The sequence below is a fragment of the Cyprinus carpio genome, chromosome B21 (assembly GCF_018340385.1).
Source record: "Cyprinus carpio isolate SPL01 chromosome B21, ASM1834038v1, whole genome shotgun sequence".
Classification (NCBI taxonomy): domain Eukaryota; kingdom Metazoa; phylum Chordata; class Actinopteri; order Cypriniformes; family Cyprinidae; genus Cyprinus; species Cyprinus carpio.
The window spans coordinates 8,272,694-8,291,647 of NC_056617.1; the positions used below are offsets into that span (position 1 = coordinate 8,272,694).

At 37.0% G+C, this 18,954-nt stretch overlaps 1 protein-coding gene across 1 annotated transcript; it reads right to left on the reverse strand.

Moving 5' to 3' along the window:
* Positions 1–482: 482 nt before the first annotated feature.
* ulk1b (unc-51 like autophagy activating kinase 1) lies at positions 483–18,954 on the reverse strand. Its single transcript, XM_042748518.1, has 28 exons — positions 18,304–18,954; positions 17,868–17,960; positions 17,717–17,758; positions 13,445–13,477; positions 12,918–12,954; positions 11,533–11,706; positions 11,041–11,114; positions 10,843–10,944; positions 10,635–10,693; positions 10,456–10,538; positions 10,285–10,335; positions 9,927–10,015; positions 8,831–8,999; positions 8,636–8,696; positions 8,234–8,323; positions 7,305–7,436; positions 6,489–6,631; positions 6,288–6,365; positions 5,833–6,062; positions 5,062–5,199; positions 4,662–4,782; positions 4,364–4,486; positions 4,097–4,269; positions 3,827–4,005; positions 3,543–3,661; positions 3,223–3,380; positions 2,997–3,132; positions 483–2,907 (listed from the first exon to the last, which is right to left on the reverse strand). The coding sequence occupies exons 1-28, from the start codon at positions 18,391–18,393 to the stop codon at positions 2,852–2,854; spliced, it is 3,033 nt and encodes a 1,010-aa protein (XP_042604452.1). The 5' UTR covers positions 18,394–18,954; the 3' UTR covers positions 483–2,851.

The window sequence follows — 18,954 nt, forward strand, 5'->3', positions numbered from 1 at the left end:
TTTAAAATAATTTTTTATATATATATATATATATATATATATAATATATATATATATATGTATATATATATATATATATATATATGTATATATATATATATATATATATATATGTCTATCTATCTATATATTATTCATTTAAAATATACAATTTTATATAAATTCATAACATATCCTTCTAAATGAAATTAAACATTTCACAAATTATAAAAAAAAAAATTTAGACTACAGCTCACAAAAAAAAAAACCCTCAAAGGGAGTTTAAAACAACCAAAAAAAAAAAGACATTTCAGTTTTTCTCTTTTATTGGTGCTGTACTGTTTAAAGCAAAAAAATTACATATTATATAGACACGAAAGAGTGTACACAGGTCTTTTTACAGAACAAACAACTGTAAATGTTTATCAACAGTCACAACTGGGAACGTTTATATCTTTGGTGGGGAGAGGGTGACGGACAACAAATCTCCATGCGTTGTGTAAAAATGTACAAGTTTTAAAGCGATCATTTACAATTCAGATTTACACATGATACGGAGAGCTCAAGGTAAAACACATGTATGTCTTTATTACTGGAGAACAAAATGAGGACATCAGACATCAATGTAGGGATGCAGAACTGCCGAGCTCACATATTGCAAGTTTTAGTGTCTGTAGATTAATGACAAAGTGATGCTTTAATCAGATGACCAAACACTTCATGCGGTACATAGCGATTAAAAGTGTCACGATACATCCAATGGCCATTTAGGTGGCGATTAACAGTTGATGGATTAAACACAATTTTTATTTTATGCTATTTAAAAAGCACAACAAATACATTTAATGCAGCATAATCCTCAAATTTTCATACACAGAAAGTAAAAAAAGCTATTACTCTTTCAACAAAGTTGTTAAAATTGCAATTTAACTGATATATATATAAGAGGAAAAGATGCATGTTACTATGATGGCAAAACTGGCCTTTGGAACTCAAAACAGAAATAATAGCTTATGTCTCACTAGCATGACACCACACTTCAGTTTATTCAGAGAAAACTAGTATGTATGATATTTAAACACACACTAATACAGTCACACACACGTAAAAGTGAAGCAAAGCTAAATCAATCCCACTGCATCTCAACCCAGTCAAATTCAACCAATCGAAACACAACTCACCCCACAATGACAATGTACAAAAACAAAGAAAGAAAGAAAAAAAAAAAGGAAAATATTTTTTCAGTGTTTCAGTTTTTGCTTTAAAGGCACATTTTAAAAATGTTTTAAATATGTTTAACACATAAACACACTGTTCATATACAACACAACTGAAATAAGGCTAAAAAGCACTGACTATATAACTCTACAAAGAAAGGAAGGAAATGTGGTGTTCACATTAAATGGTCCGCTCGATTTTGAATGTCTTCTGCTTACCTAACAACAGAGTCCTCAAACAGTGCAAGCTAGAATTGACTACTATCTTAAGACCTGTCCTTTATATACCTGCTTTAGATTATACACAGCTCACATCAACAACAGGAACAACTATGCACGCACAACCCAAAAGGAAGTACATTCTGTCCTCAGAAAAAACACTAAAAATGGGCATTAAAGTCCCAGTTTAAACTAGATGGAAATCAGGAACAGGACTGATCATCAGGGCACACATATGATTCGGTATAATCAAGAGTTCCTTATAAATTCAGCCGTTTTTGACGTCAACGACAACGCCAACCTAATATTAAGCAGGCTGACATTAACACCACCTTTAACTAATCTAGAAAATGCACAAGATTTTTTGGCATAATATTTAGACCAAATAACAGCTGAAATCCTCTGTAATGGCGCAGGAAATTTCTGTCTTGCCCTAATGCGACAAACTAAAAAAAAGCCGAACTACATTCAGACAAATGATTGCCAAAAACAAAATAAAAACACAATAATAGCTATTAAAAAAGAAGAAACTGAACAGGCCACAAGAGATGTCCAAAAACCGCACACAATATTAATTTCCTAGAGATTTTGAGGAGGAAATGGGGACTTGACATGCTCTTACTTGGTAAACATTCACTAAAGTGCTACAAATGATTTTGCTGGCTTTATACAGTTTCCTTCTGAGGAACAATGAGAATGTCTATTAAGTAATTGGCAAAACTATCTGTTTTTTGAATGGCTTGTAATTTGGTCATTGAATTTCTGATTAAACTCCCCAGTGAGGGAGTATTTGGGCCTCTTATAACATTCAAATGGTGCACAGATCGGCATTTACCGGTCTGCAACATTCATCCAGAGAGTGCATCTACTTCTAACTGGACATTTGGAATTAAACCAACCAACCAAACAAAATGACTTTAACTTCAATCACACAAAGCACCCCCAAATACACTGTTAAATCACTTATAATCATCTTAAAAGTGTTCTATAATGTCTCTCTGCTAGTTAACATAGTGAATGGGCAGATCACTGACTACAAACTAAGGAAAATATAAGAAACTGATGTTCTAGGGTGGGTAAACCTCGTCTAAGATTGCACAACCCATTTATAACACGCAACCAAATCCTATGTGAGCCAACAAGTGCACTGAGAAACATGTTTGTACTACACTTTAAACTCGGTGAGAGAATAATTGTGGAAACAGGTTTCATCTTGACAACTGACACAGGTGTTATTCTGTCCTTCTGTGTTTGTGATGATGTTAAGTGGCAACACATCCAAATCCTCGCATCTCTCCACCATAATGACATCAGCTGTCAATCAGGTTAACGTAGTCCAATCAGAGGGCCGTTCCCTCGCCCACAGTACTAGAAAAAGATTGCACGAGGGAGAAACGGGAATCTTGATGGTGTAACAGCTGCATGGTGGAGCGGTTTTACACACAGAGACCCGACTGCAAGGCGTTGAGACGGCGTTCGATGCATTGCTTACCTATAGAGAAATATCATACTGGTTATGCAAATGATCTTAGAGTGACATCTTAAACGTTAAAACGTACTGAAATCTATTGTATTACTCACACTTGCTAACGCTGAGGATGTCAGCCTGATCTGTGAAGAGGAGAGACAGACCCTCCATGAGCAGCAAAGCCTTATGGTAGCGCTGAATTGATGCTTCCCCTTGATGAAACATCTCATCTAGAGCAGCCGTCTGCACCTGTAAGACCAGATCACCTCTTAAATACACTTGAGCAACTGTTATAAGCTTAAATTCACAATAGAAAAAAGCCTGAAAGTCATATCTTACCATCTGTACAGTGTGGCTGAAAAGGAGCCTCTCTGCGGTGATGCTGTTGATGTGGTCCATGAGTTTGTGTTTACGGGAGAAGAATCGCTCCAGCTGAGCGCTCAGAGAACGGCAGGACATCACGCTGGACTTATACAGGTCATTCAGCCTCCTCACCACTGAAAGAAAAAAATCAAGGTGAAATCAGTTCCAATGTATGGACATTTTTAGTGACTACACTTGGTCTCAAGTATTTGTTCATTGGACACTGCATCTTTAATATATTTTAGTACCATAAAACAATTTGGGTCAGTCTATCTACACCAGGTTTGTTTGCTGACCTTGTTTGACGGTGGTCGAGGGGTAGAGTGTTCCCTGCTTGATGCCTTCTATGGCTGTTTGTAGTGAAGATGACAGAAGCTCTGCAATCTTCATGTAAAGCACCAACTGCTCAGCATAACTGTAAAATAAATACACACGCATTTAATGCCACTCTAGACTTTAGATCTAAAGTCTTAATTTCTGTTTTAATGGTTTTTGAGAACACTAGTGACACTATCCTTCTGTTGTCAACATGTATAGAACAAACAGCAACTGTGATCCATTGCTAGAGAGACCTCCTCACCTCCACTCTCGGCTCAGAGAGCTGATCTGATCGGCAACCAGGCTCTGCTGCTGGAGCAGGCTGGTGGAAGAGAGGTCGGCCCGGGCATCCTCTCCACCCCGGGCTCCTGCCACCTCCACCATACAGCGAGCAAAGTCCAGCATGAACCGGAGCCTGTGCAGAGTCTCCGTGTGTTCTTGCTGCGGTGGAGAGAGAAGTTTGGCGTTGAACTCAAACATAAACATGCTAACATGATCCTATCAAAAAGTAATGCAGTAATTTGGTGCTTACCTCCATTAGGGTCTCCTCTGGTAGTTCAGGGGCTTCAAAAGTCACGGCTGAGATGGGGTCAGTAAAGCCATAGCGGGGACTTGAGGGCCCCTCATAGCCGTCCATGCAAATGCCTGTTTGTGGGTAGCGGCTGTTGAGGGACCCTACAGGACTAATGGAGCTTGAAGAGCCTGCTGTGAGACATTGAGGGGTTTGGGTCAGCGTTACCCTGAAGGATCCATGTTAAATCTAAATAGAGTCAAAAGTGGAGGGGGGAAAATAACTCACCTGAGAACTTCCTTGAGCGAGAACTCTGAGGAGGTGTTCCTCCACTGGGAGGAGAACCTACGGTGAACACCACTCGAGCAGGGCTACCTGAGCCCACCACGAAGCCTCCACCACCAGGTGGCGCTGTGAGCAGGACAAGAGTGTTACATTGTATATAACTTATTAAAGACTGGAGTTATGGCTGACAAAAATTCAGCTTTGTAATTTATTTCTGTGATCACATTCTAAAATCTATTAAAATTATGTAAAAAGGTAATTTATACATTGATAAAATTAATACATTTGTCAATGAGCTCACCTGTGATGTCTATGGCTCTGTCAGAGTTGAGATTCTCCATGCTGCCTCTTTCTCCTCTCTGCCCCCCAAACGCTGCCATCAGCAACACATCAGATAGGTGGCTAGCACTCTGAGACCTGCCCCGACAAGAAAAAGAGTGAAGAAGATTATAAAAGAGAAAGCAAAAGAAGAGAAAAAAGAAAAGCAGAAAGGAATGCAAAGGACAGCGAGGGTTGTATCGGCTTGAATCCAGGGTTCCGTTCCAAAACTAGGAGAGCTGACTAGCTTTTTGAAGAGCGTCATTGTAACTTAAGAGGTTCCATTTTGTTTACAACGCAGCCCATGTAGACAGCGAGATAATTAATATGGCTCCCTAGAGGAGTGAATTATTATTCTTATTATTTTTTTTTTTTTTTTCCTCATAGAGTCTCTTCTCCTCAGGCTGGTATGCAGGTGACAAACTAGCCTCTCCCTGAGCTGGTCTGAGGCCCTGGTGGGTCAGAAACGTGACCATGTTTGGGGAACTCGGGTGCTTGGGAAACTCAAACGGGGGCATGGCCTGGGATGGAGAAAGAAGAGGATATTTTTACATTATTTGTTTTCATTTATCAGATGATATACAACAGCGTTTAAAAAATCTGGGGTCACAAAGATTTTATTTTTATTTTTTTAAATAAAAAAGTTACTTTTATTCAGCAAGAATGCATTAAATTAGTCAAAAATGGCAGTAAAGATGTTTATAATGTTAAAAGACATTTAAATTTAAAATAAATGCTGTTTTAAACTGTCTTTTCAAAGAATCCTTAAAAAAATACAGGTTTTCAATTTCCACTGTTTTCAATACAGGCAATTATTGTTTATATTTCTTGTGATTATAATAAGTATTTTTTGATGATTTTTTTAGGATGATTTGTCACTGAAGACTGGAGTAATGGCTGCTGAAAAACTCTGCTTTGCCTTCACAGGAATAAATGACATTTTAAAATATATTAATGCAAACAAACAAACAAAAAAATACCCAATAATATTTCACAATATGACTGTTTTTACTGTATTTTTGATTAAATAAATGCAGCCTTGTTGAGCATAAGAGACTACTTTCAAAAATATTAAAAAAATCTTAGCAACCCCGAACTTTCAACCGGAGTTTCTACTGACATACAAACAGACATGAAATCTTATGAAATCTTACTCTGGAAGGAGAACCCAGGATGGTTGGTAGGGGGTTGCGTTGCATAAGTTCACTGAGCCTGGGTGAGGAGTGCAGGGTCCTAAAGGGCATCATGTTTCCCTGAGGGGCCACCACCGGCTCTGAATGCTGCTTCCTGATCTTCTGCCTGCACCCACCAGCTGCCTCCAGCAAACAGGGGGCGCTGTTGAGCCGAGTGCCCAGACCCTGCTGCTGTGGCCGAGCCTTGGTTTCTAAACAGACAGGAAGAGTTCAAAAGGAGTCATCCAAAAAATACAAAAAGAAAAAAAAACACTAATGGATAACATTCACATTCTGGGAAGAGCTGAAAGCAAGTGTTTCCCAACTTTCTTGACATGCAATATTTACAAAAGGGAAAGTAATTAGGCTATGAAATACAGTCATCCCATTTAAAAAAAAGACAAAATAGTACGCAAACAGAGGAAGAGTGATTTTACCTCCACCCCGAGCGCCCCTGTGACCCATTTCTGCAGTTGTTGGGCAAACTTGGCCTGGCATCTCAGGAATTGTGCCCACTTTCGAAACAAAAGCAAAGCAGAGAAGGACAGAGAGAGCCAGATAGTTTGTTCAGAAGCACAAGGGTTCTTAAATCATCTTTAGCTAGTGACATGACTAGGGCAAAAGAAAGCATCACTCACCCTGTGGAGAGAGCTGGAAGGGTTTCGTGCCTCCTACAGACAGCCTGCGGGAAGTGAGAGCAGAACCAGACTGAGGAGGAGAAGGCCCTGTCCTTCCACAAGCCAGAAAGCTCCCGCTACCACATCTCTGGACCGTGCCAGACCTGTGAAAGAAAGACAGAAGGAAGGAAAGAAAAGAAAGAGAGGAAAGAGAATAAAATTTAAAGAATATTTGCCTTTTAAATTTCAACTGAACTGAATAAAAAATTAAACTAAAATTTTGATACAAAACAATTCAAATTTGAATAAGTAAACTGAAATGCATGTACTACTTTATTTGTAATTTTTAATAATACTTTTAATTTTTATGTATGATGTACCACTTTATAATACAAACTAAAAATATTTCTAGAAAATTGTATTTAATTGGGTTTAATAATTTAACTTCCTTTTTACAGACCATGTTGTAAAAATACTTTCCCAAACTATTTACCTAAAAAGCATTGTGTGATACTGTTTGGCAAAATTAAAAGGTTAAATTAAAAGTTTTAAAGGCACTGAACTTACAGAGCATTGAATTTAGAGGAGTTTAGAGAAATACATCTTATCGCTTGAGAAAAATATTATTTTAGAGCATAAAAGGTTTTGCTGCAAAACTTGTGTTGCACCAAAGAAATGCCTCTGTTGTGTAAGAGTGTTGACCTTCTTTGAATTAAAATTCAGTAAATGCCTCTTCTTGTCATTCCAAATCAACTTCCTGTGAAGCACGACCAAGTGAATTAAAATTCCGATTCTTGAATTTCAAGGAGGAAATATTAGGAATGTGCTTTCACTCACTGTGGAGAGCCCTCTTGACCTGGGAACTGGAGGTTTTGCTCCATGCGCTGGTAGTTGTGAATCTGTGTGGGGACTGGAATGGGTACGGACTGCCCATAGTTGCCATAGTTACTCCCAGAAAACTCACTCGGCCTGCTGAGAATGAGTCAGAAATAAAAAAATAGAGGGAGGGCCAAAGATACAGAGCAAACAGAGAGAGAGAGAGACAGAAAAACATAAAAGCACAAACATCAGTATCTTCTAGCACCCGATCGATAAAATAAAATAATTTCAAATCTCACAGGACATTTCTGGAGAGAAGCAGAGGCTGGGAGAGATCTATGACCTCCTATTGTGGGAGGCTGTGGGTTTCATGGGTCGTGTTTAATAATGAAGGAGAACAGGATGATCTGTGCCCATCAAAGATGCAATCCTCAAGCCAATCTAGGACTCATTTCCCTTGTGGCAAAAGCCCTGAACTTCAATGACCCAGAAACCAAAGAGTGAAAAGATTAGCCTTTGCTAGACAGGAAAAGTCATTCTCTGTCTTGCTGCTACATGTAGAAACTGTGACCTAAAAAGGCCAATGGTTTCTACTCGTAACTTGCATGTAGGGATGTGCAAAACTATATATTTTTCTAAATGCACTGGTGGGTTCTCTGAATCTTTCAATACACCAATTAAAGCACCAGCTAAAACATAAACAAACAAATAAAAATAAATATTCATAAAAATAGATAAAAATAAAATAAATACATGTAAATTTAAATAAATATCAATTTAAAAAAATTAAAAATTCACAAAAGATAAATACATATAAAATAAAATAAATGATTCCATGACTAGACAACTATCGTGACTCATCCTATTTTCTTGCAAGAAAACAGCTGAAATGCCCTGACATGAAAAGGTCGTTTTGTTAGTCATTTTTCATCCGGCTGTGTTCTTACCCGCTGGGTCCTGGAGAGCTGCTGTAGGAGGGAGAACGTGGCGGGGTTTTTCCTTGACTGCACTGACCTCCAGACGCCAGAAGAGAACTCCTAAAGCAGGACAGAGATGGAGAACATTAGCAGTGGATTCATGCAAATCTTAAAACGATTTCAGAAGAATCATGTTGCAAACCGGGTTCAAACTTGCATCAGCTACATGAGCACCAGCACCAGTGCAACTTGTAGGCATTACTGAAGTTTACATCTACATTTATGAATTTGGCATTAGTAATAAAATATCTGTCCCCAGGAATCAAACCTATAACCTTGCCAATGCTTTTGTCATAATAAACTAATTTGAATTTATAGTCAAGCAGGAAAGAGATTTTGTGGGATCTGTAAACAGTTAAAGTGAGCTCTTACCCACTATACATCAGACTGTCCTGGAGAACCTTTCCTGTCGGTATGTCACAGGTAAGCTCACCTAAAAAGACAGAGGGAAAAAAGATGATAAATACCCAGAAATCCCACTTTTAACAGGACGGTAACAATGTTTTTTAAATGAGAAGAAGGAAAGGAAATATAATAGCTGGCAGGACAAGGTTCTCGCAGGCTTACTGGGGAAATGAGCTGGAACCATGACAAAATCATCAGTGTCACAGGACGAGTTCTTGCTACTGCTGCCGCCTCCACCGCCTCCCGAGTCCTTCAGCAGGTATCCTGGAGAATCCTGGGTAGGGGAGGCTAACGCCTTTGCACGGACCTGCTGGATCTCTGCAAGGGATTGCTACAAAATATAAAAGAGGATGAGTTCTGAGAGTTACATAGTCCTGAATCATTAATATCCAGTCCTGCTAAAACTAGGTATCATTTTTGAATGAAATATCATAAAAATAGCTTTTTTACTGTCCTGACAAATACATTTGCAACACCAGATATTTACAAAAATATAAATATTACACTACACTTGATGGAATATACTTAAATACCATTTATTGTTCTTCAGCGATAGTAGTGTATGTATTTTTCTTCAGGGAAAAAAAAAAATCATATTTAAATTGATGATAACTGAAATGAAATTTAAAAAAATGCTGTTCTTTTGAATGTTCTATTCATCTAAAAATCCTGAAAAATGTATAATGGTTTCTACATTTAAAACATTAAATAGATGTTTTAACAATATATTTTAAGGTCCAATTCTTGCTTTCAACGAACCATTAACTACGACTTTTGCCTCAATAAACGAATAATTTGCTGGATATTATTAGTTATAAAACAACATAAAAAAAAATCTTTACTGATCCAAAACTTTTGAATAGCAATTTAAAAAAAAATAGGAATATAAAATGTAAATTTTTATGGTCTCTTTAATAAAAAGAAAAATTATATTTATGACCATTTATAGACCTCAAATAACAGAATGTGACAGTATGATTTCTTTGCTTTTAATGCCTTGACCTCTATACAACATTCTGATACCACGAGACCTATAAAATACCACAAAATACAGAGCTGATTAACATGTGGCTCCTATCACGGATTAGTTACAAGCCACCATAAAATGTTAAGAAAGTGCATCTTTGTTCGAGAAGGCAGCTGGCTGCTGTGCTTATTTATCTTCATGTCTGTGACAAACTCCTGAGACTTCAACATTTATTAGTGCAGCTGACACAATGAGCCACCACTGAACACGGACATGAACACACACACTTACAGGAGGAGAGGCCAGGTGTGAAGTAGACGAACTGCTGCATGAGCTTGCAGAGGCTGAATTGGGAAAGCAAGTCACGGTCACTGGAGCAGCTGTGAAGAACACAGACACACATTTCCAGAAATACAATGACAATCATATAAAGTCATATTTTTGCCATTTAATTAGTTTATATGTAATCACTAGAGTAAAAACTCAAATAATGAGTTAAATCATATTTAGCTGTATCCTGCATTTTGTAACCCAATAAATAAATAAATAAACACCATTTGGACAATTTTTACAGCACGGTGGGAAGACAAGCAAGTGATCTCATTTTATTTTCTCTAAAACAGTTTAAAATGGCAGTACAATAACTCACATTTCTTCATAGAGGAGCTTGCCTCCAAGAAAGGGTGCCTGAAGAATTCATCTACAAAAACACAAGTATTTCACAATCAGCTTAAGAAGACTGCATGATTGCCAAAACTAAACTTATAAATAACAAACATTGCCTCATCATCTAGTGGGCATAGACACTCAGGATACTGACCAAAGTCCATACGGTCCTTATGGTTCCTCTGAAGGAGGCCAAGCAGCAGGTGTCTGAGATGGCTGGAAGTTTCTCTGGGAATGCTGTAGAGAAAGAAGGGGAAAGAGAGCAGAATCTGTACTCTGAAACTAATCTGAAAAGTATCATTAACTATCAGAGTCAATAAGAAATGGACATACTTTGGGCTAAGAGTTTTATTTTTCTCATAAAACAATCGGAGGTCCTGGGGACTGCTGGCCTGGTGGATGCACAATCACAACAAACTTTTAAAACAAGTACTTTTTTTTATTATTGCTTTCTTATTAAATTAGTATTTTCCTAATGCCATAATATCTCAGACTTGGAAGTGACATCTATTTAATTAACTATAATTAGATTGGTACGCACCTGAAATGGAGCTTTTCCAGTCAGGCACTGAAACACAATGGTCCCTATACTCCACAGGTCAGCCTTGGCATCATAGCTCTGCGACATAATAACCTCAGGTGCCTGGCGAATAGCATTTCAGAGTTACAATAAATGAGATATAAGGAGAATAATCACAATGATATGAAAAGTTTGAAAAGGAAATGTAAAAATTTGTACCATGTACATGGGGGACCCACAGAGTGTGGCGGCCATCATGTTGTTCTGGAGGTACCGTGCGAAGCCAAAGTCAGCTGAGGAGACCAATATAAGATCTTAATACAAACTGTGCTGGTGAAGAAGTGCACTATGGGTACACCTGGGCAAACCAGGTATAGATAAAAGAGAACACTGTTAAATGATTAAACAGACTTAGATTACAAAGAGTGACTTTTTAAGTCAATATATTGTTTTATTTATATTTTAGCACTGGCCTAAAGCTATTTAATTTGTAGTCTGTCAATCTATCGGAGGTAGACTTAGAGGCCATTTAAAGTGAAATTATTAAGCAGAACACAAACAAAATGTTAAAAACAAGGCTTGATTTTTTTTTTAAAAGCCAGACCTGCTTAAGCATATGGACATGCTATCTAGAGTTTCTAATGCTTTGAAAGCTGAGAATGTAAAAAAGATAAACTAGAAGCAAAAACACTGGCACTGGCTCACACACACCTATCTTGATGCAAGTGTTGTTGGAGTGGGACTTTCGGCCTGCAGGATGGGACAACAGGATGTTCTGGGGTTTCAGGTCTCTGTGGATGATCCCTTTGGCCTGAAGGACCCTCATGGCCCCTGCGATCTGCTGCAGGAATACTCGGATGGTGTCTTCACTTAAAGTGCCCTTAGCTAAAAGAGCATTGGAGTAAAGATGAGTTCACTGGGGCTGGGCAATATATACATTAAATAGCATTATTAACGTTAACATAAATGAAAATATTTAAATGTAATTTAACAGTGTGGGAAATAACCACTACCATTCAAATGTTTGATTTTATTTGTTTTGTATGCTTAAAATTACAGTGAAATATTATAATTTAAAATAACTTTTATATTGAATATATTTTAAAAAGTAACTTATTTCTGTACTAGCTAAGCTGAATTTTCAGCATGAATTGCTTCAGTCTTCAGTGTCATGTGATCCTTCAGAAATCATTCTAATATGCTGATTTAATGCTCAAGACACAGTTGTGCTGCTTAATGTTTTTGGGGAAACTGATACATTTTTCTCTATTTGTGGTATGAACAGAAAGTTCAAAAGAAAAGAATTTGTTTGAATTTTTTTTTAACATTTTAAAATGTCTTTACTGTCACTTTTAATCAAATTTAATTTAATGCATCCTTGCCGAATAAATGTATTCATTTCTTTTAAAAGACATCTAGCCTAACTGACCCCAAACTTTTCAATGGTAGTGCATCTTGACATTTAACTAGATTGTTAAATTTATGTCTTCCCATTCACAAAAACGCATCACCATTTAAGCCATTTCAGAATAGCATACCTTAAAAAAACACTGAGATAATGTTTTCTATTATATCACCTGGTCTTGACTCAACACTGTTTACACTATATTTATTTTATGTATCAACTTGTAACCAGTAACAGATTTTACAGGCAAATCAAATGCAAATTCAGCCTGCAATCCTTCCATAGTGCAATGCATATCAGCTAAGACAGCACTGCATAGTTAATGTCTATAAATTCAAATACTACACATTGCATATACAAGCAAAGCAATTTTTTTTTTTTATGTCAAGATTCCATAAGAATGAAAATGATTGTGTCTGGATTTTTCAGAGCAACTGCTTCCTCTGAAAACAAGCTCACGCCCTACAGTCAACAGTTGCAGCTTCCTCAGACCCACTTTAAACAAAACATTCATACACAAACATACACCCTAAACCCTTCTGGCCTGATAAACTGATAACAATTTTTTTCATAGCACAAGCAAAATAAACAAAAAAACTGTAGTAGTTAAAGATAAGATGAACATCCCTACTTTGGGGTAAAAAAAAACAAAAATGAGGTCAAAGCATGATAAATGAAATGTCCCACTTACAGTGCAAGTGGTCAGCCAGATCTCCCCCATTGCAGTACTGCAGTTAAAGAAAGAACATGGATCTTTTTATTATGAAGAAGAGCACCACACAATGCTGAAAGACAAAACCTGCATCTGAATGGGGCTTAGTTCACTTCACAGAGAGAGACAATTCAGATGCATATTAAAACTATTCACTCAGGAAAGATGGGCTGTTATTTCCTTTCCTATAATCCTTTGTGCACCACTGATAGGCTTCCCAGTGGCCCCATTGCCTTTCCATTGAGCTTTTCTGAGAACTGACATGGTGGCGATGCATCCACAGGAAGTTGAGTCTCTTAACATTTTAATTTTTTTTTTTTTTTTTTTTATCCTCACCGTGTCAAACAAAACAACCTGATTTCAAGTCTGTTTCTGTCTAATGGTGTTGTTATTAACAAGTGCAGCTGTCTTCCATTGGCCCCAGGGCATGGCTAATTGCAAGCATTACCAGGTACAGGACAGACAAGATCAACAACAAAAGACACTGGGAAAACAGACCCACTTACCTCCATCACTAGATACACAGAGCTTGCCGTTTCCTAGAAAGAAAGAAAAAACACAGGAGTAATTAGATTCAACACTGGGACAGACAGATGGCCAGAGCAGTAAATTAATTCATGTTCTTTAATATATATTCAAAAGAATCTGTGCATAACATATCATGTCGAGACTTGTGTGGGAACATGTTTACAGAGGGCATTGGAACCAGTGTTAACAGCTTATTTGTGTGCGTGAGTGTGTTTTCTCTGCACCGGGTCATAATGGGCTAATAAAGGCCAGGGGGAGGGCAAAGGTCACAGGCTTCGTTAGCATTGTACGTTTTCAAAGTTCATTATGCGAACTGTGTGGTGGTGCGACAGATTTCTATTCAAGGCAGCCACAGCGCACACTATTGAACCTCACTCAGACACAAGAGAGTATAGAGACTGGACTGCTAATAATGTGAAATGTGAGTTGTGCTAACCATGATGCTCGGGTGTTGTGGGTGATTTCCAGGGTGTTTTTTTGCAGTTGCTCTAGTTTGAGTGGATTTAGTGCATGCTCACAAATTATCTGCCAAAATTTAACATTGAGCTGAGTACTGGTTAACCAATACAAACATTTTGGCTTATTTTATTGTCATATAATGGCAACCTCTAGCAAAATTACAGATTGAAGTTTTTTTTTTTTTTTTTTTTTTCAAGAAAAAACAAATAGTTTACAGAAGTAAACTTTTGGTAATATAATAGCTTTAACAAAGTAATGTCAAGTAATTTGATATTCATTTTGAGATTTGCTCTCTTTAAGATTTCACGTATGTGTTATGAAATCATTCGAAAGATCAGAGTACCTAGACTGAGTGATATTGACTAATCTGAATGTAAAAAAACTAGCATGCACAATTTTATTTATATATTTAACTAATTAAATTTTTTGAAGCAATAGCCAAAAATACATTGTATGGGTCAAAATGATTGATTTTTCTTTTATGCCAAAATCATTGGGATATTAAGTAAAGATCATGTTCCACAAAGCTATTTTGTAAATTTCCTACCATAAATGTATAAAAACTTAATTTTTGATTAGTAATATGCATTGCTAAGCACTTCATTTGTACAACTTTAAAGGTGATTTTCTCAATATTTTGATTTTCTTAGACCCTCAAATTAATTAATTTCAAATAGTTATCTCAGTCAAATCTGGTCCTATCCTAACAAACCTTTCCTTAACGGAGAGCTTATTTATTCAGCTTTCAGATGATATATAAATCTCAATTTCATAAAACTGACCCTTATGACTGGTTTCGTGGTCCAGGGTCACATGTGCTCATTACATTCGTTTATATAATATCAACAAATACCAATAACTTCTTAAAATCAATTATAATATAATAACTAAGCTATAATATATATAAAAAAATCTTTCTTCTGCATAACACATTTCAGGTGACTATTGTCTTTGATTGAGACAAAAATCACAGAGACATTTTTCAAAATATCTTTTTTTCCACAGAAGAAAGAGAGCCATACAGGCTTGAAGCAAATAAATGATAACAATTTTAAGTTTTGGGTGAACTATCCCTTTAAGTATCATGCCAATAAAAATGCTTTTGAACCTGTTGATCCTTAAACAGACCAAAGCAGCAATGTTAGTCTATAGGCTTTAGGAAAATAATTAACGTATACTTTATAAACATACACTAGCTATTAGTACAGAACTGCTTTCAGTATATATGAACTAAATAATCATAACAAATGCATGATAGGCTTCTCAGAAGTGGCCAAAGCATTAAATATATAACTTTCAAGACAATCACTATCAGTCCTAGAGCACAGGTTGCGTTTGCTATCAAGTCAGCTTTTATGGCACCATAATCCTGTTATTTCCCGAGCCCATGGCCAAGGCCTCTCGAAAAAATACAGAGTAGCCCACTTAGAACGACCTTATCACTTAGCAACAGATGACCTCCCCCCTTGCGATGTTCGCCTCAACCAATGAGCCGAATCGGCTGATCCGTGATTGGCATATGCTGCTGACTCAGCGTTGCCAAAGTTGTACTTTCTGCCACTGAAGATAGACCCTAGCCGACTGTGCAGCCAGACTGAAACTAAGCCAAACATTGCTGTTTAATGACAACTAGCGCTTGAACGAGCTTAGCCATTCAGTTGGGAAAATCCAACAGGCCCAACATCACTCACAGACAGTTTGGTGCCTAGATGATTGATGTTCATGTGGGAGACAAAGTGAGCTTTGCTTATGAACACAGGAGACCCGTGAGATCGGCTAATGTTGAATTTTACCACAGGCGCAGTGGAGACCCTACTAAACTGGTTCTGGAGAGGACTTTTTGTCACTTTTACACCATTACTTTATTGTTCATCCCACTTCAAACTCAACCTTTATATTTTAAACTTTAAAGTTGACCTAAACTGTTACCGAACCTGCTGAGAACCTATTTTTACACAGTTATATGTACATTTTAAAAATAAATGTTCCACAAGGGGATTTTTACAGCGATGCCATAGAAGAACCATTTTTGGTTCCCCAAAGAACCTTTGAGTCAACAGTTCTTAAAAGAAACATTTTTTTTCTAAGTGTGAAGAACATTTTTAAAATCTAAAGAACCTTTTTTCAATGGGAAGTTTCCATGGATGTTAAAGTTTCTTCATGGTTCACTAAAAATAAGCTCTGCTCAAAACCATATTTCTGTGTTTGCAAGGAAAAGATGACTGGATTAACTCTCGCAAGGTTCATCCTGTACAAACAAGCACAAGTTTGTCACATGTGGCATGGAGCCAAGCAGCTCACAGACTCTTCCCTGCTGGGTAGTGCAAGAACTACTCAAACTTTAATGACATTCAATTCACAGACAGCCAACACCACAGTAGAGAGTGGTGTGACTATCCAGTAGATCAGAGAAGCATGTGGTGGAAATGTGCCGAGACACTTGAGCTGTACCTTTCGAAAGCAACACCAGAGTGTTAGCCTTCTTTCACCAAATTGTCATGAATGAAGTGGAGACAAAAGCAACATCAAACCTCAGTATAAACTGTAAATGATAACTGGTACTACGTAAACTGAATGTATATGGTAATCCTTCAGTAACATGGTATATATCAAGGTAAAATGGTATTTAAGATGTCACATGATAGCACAATAGTTTTGATCGACAGGGATTTTCAATGACTGATGCTGATACTGATATCTAGACAACATCATTTAAATGGATAGTTCACCCAAAAATTTAAATTCTACTCATGTTGTTTCAAACCCATAAAACTAATTTTATAATTTTAGACTAACAAATGTCTCTTATGGGTTTTGAACAAAATGAGGATCAGTAAATGACAGTTTTTTCATTTAATTTCATACTAACCCTTTAAAAATGAAAACAAACAAAAATAATAGGCATTTTTTTAAATAAGTTTTTATTAATAATAATTCAATTGTATTTTTTATTTTAATGATTTCAAAATGTGTTGACTGATAATTTTATAAATTATTTATTCATCTTTTTTTTTTATCCTATTTTTAATAACATGAGAATTGACTATTGTCAATCAAATTTTTATGGTAATAATTCCAGTAGTGAGTAACAAACATAGTATTAAAGGAGACAAATCAAATAATTTATAACTGGTTAGATGTCCAAGTAGCATGTCTTTTTTACTCCTACTGGCTTGAACTTACACCAATAAAACACGCCTGACACATTAACCTCAAGATGACCCCAGGGCAGAGCAAATACAGAGAACCCAGGTGTTTGAAAAACATGTCAACACTTCAACGAAACCATTTCACCAGTCTGGCTACACAGGTTTCACTTGCATGGTTGTAAGAAAGGCTTTTATTAAGTGCCAAAGAACCCTGAATGAGTAAACAATATCTCTTCCTGGTTATTTAAACAAACAAAAAAAAAAGAGTTAGCATCTTATACTGCATATTTTTTGCGTTCTAAGCATTACACAATAGAAACATCGTAATTTTTAGGTCTAAATATATAATAAGATGTAAATGTGTAACCAAGACTCCAATACCCACAATGCCTTGCAACAGAGCTATTTAAAACAAGTGCACATGTCATGTCAATAGAAGAACATGTGACTGTTTTTAGCCAATCAATGCAAAGGAAGTCATTATACAGCCTTGGGGATGGTAAAACATACATTCAAACCCTCTTTAGCCCAATATAACAAGTAAAATATTTGTATTTAATAGTATACGAAGAAGTAAAGTTGTAACAAAACCACTTTCTTTAAACAATTGCAATAAAAACTGTAATGTACAAATCAACCTACCTGAAAGTCATGCAATGCAACAATGTTCTCATGTTTCAGTTCCTGAAGAAAACAAATAAGAATTCATTTGCACACAAATGCTTTATTATTATGTACTAATATAATGTAATGGAAACGCAGTGCCTTGCCAGCCAATACAACCAAAACTTACCTTTAATATCTTGATCTCTTTCCCCAGAAGGGTCTGAGATTTTGCCAGATTCTTCTTGTTTATGCATTTGACAGCAACTTCCCAATCATGCTTCTGAAAAGTTCAATGCTTTAGCTGTTTACCATAATCACCTTGCAGTCTACATTGTATTAAACATATCTGACCATAGACAAAGATCTACTGTTTCACAATCTCTGATTAACTATCATCTCTAAAAAAGAAAATGACACATTAAAAGCTTGAAAATGCATATGAAATGGGTTTTTAATGCGTATCTCTCTATAATACTGGACATTTAATCTCTTATTCTAGCCTCCATCTGTTGTGCTCGAGGCCTTTAAGGTGGTATGTAAGTTCTGCAACCAGTATGTATATATAATACACAATGACACCACGGAAATTATGCAATTTACTTTTTAAAATGATATTTTCTCACCTCTCGATGCCTGCCTTTGAATACCACAGCGAAGGCACCGTGTCCTATGAGGTCCTTCCTGCTGAACTCGAATTTCCCAACAGTCTCCATCTCCCACCTGATCCCAAATACTGCACCTTGACTATTTATGTGAAATAAAGCTGGCCCACAAATATCCTCTTTCCGCTTCCCTCTTCTCCTCTGTCTGGACGAGGCTACTGGAAAGTTGAACCCCACTTCTGCGTGCCATGGGCAGCCTTTCCATACAAATACCCCTCTCCTCTTTCATGATATCCTGGAGGTGAAGAGGAGATCTATTCCTTTTAATTATGACACTTCCCCATGCCGACAAACCACCTGTCGTGATTGGAAAATAAATCAAATCGAGCTACGCTAAAAATACCACCTTAAAACGCTAGCGATGGGTTTGTTTGTGTACATCCGATGTTGTTAGCAGAGATGTTGCCAGCTCTGCTAATACCCTGGCGTTCGTGTTTACATCAGGCTCGCAGAGTCGCGATTGTATATAGCACGCGTGTCTCTTCACCAAATATTCCTGAGATATCTGAAAAGCTCGCGCAAGATTTGTCTGTTGATCTCAACAAAGACCTCAGTTTAGTCGAGGGCTGCAGCGCTGCGCATGCGCAATACCATTTCACCCAGGATCGGTGT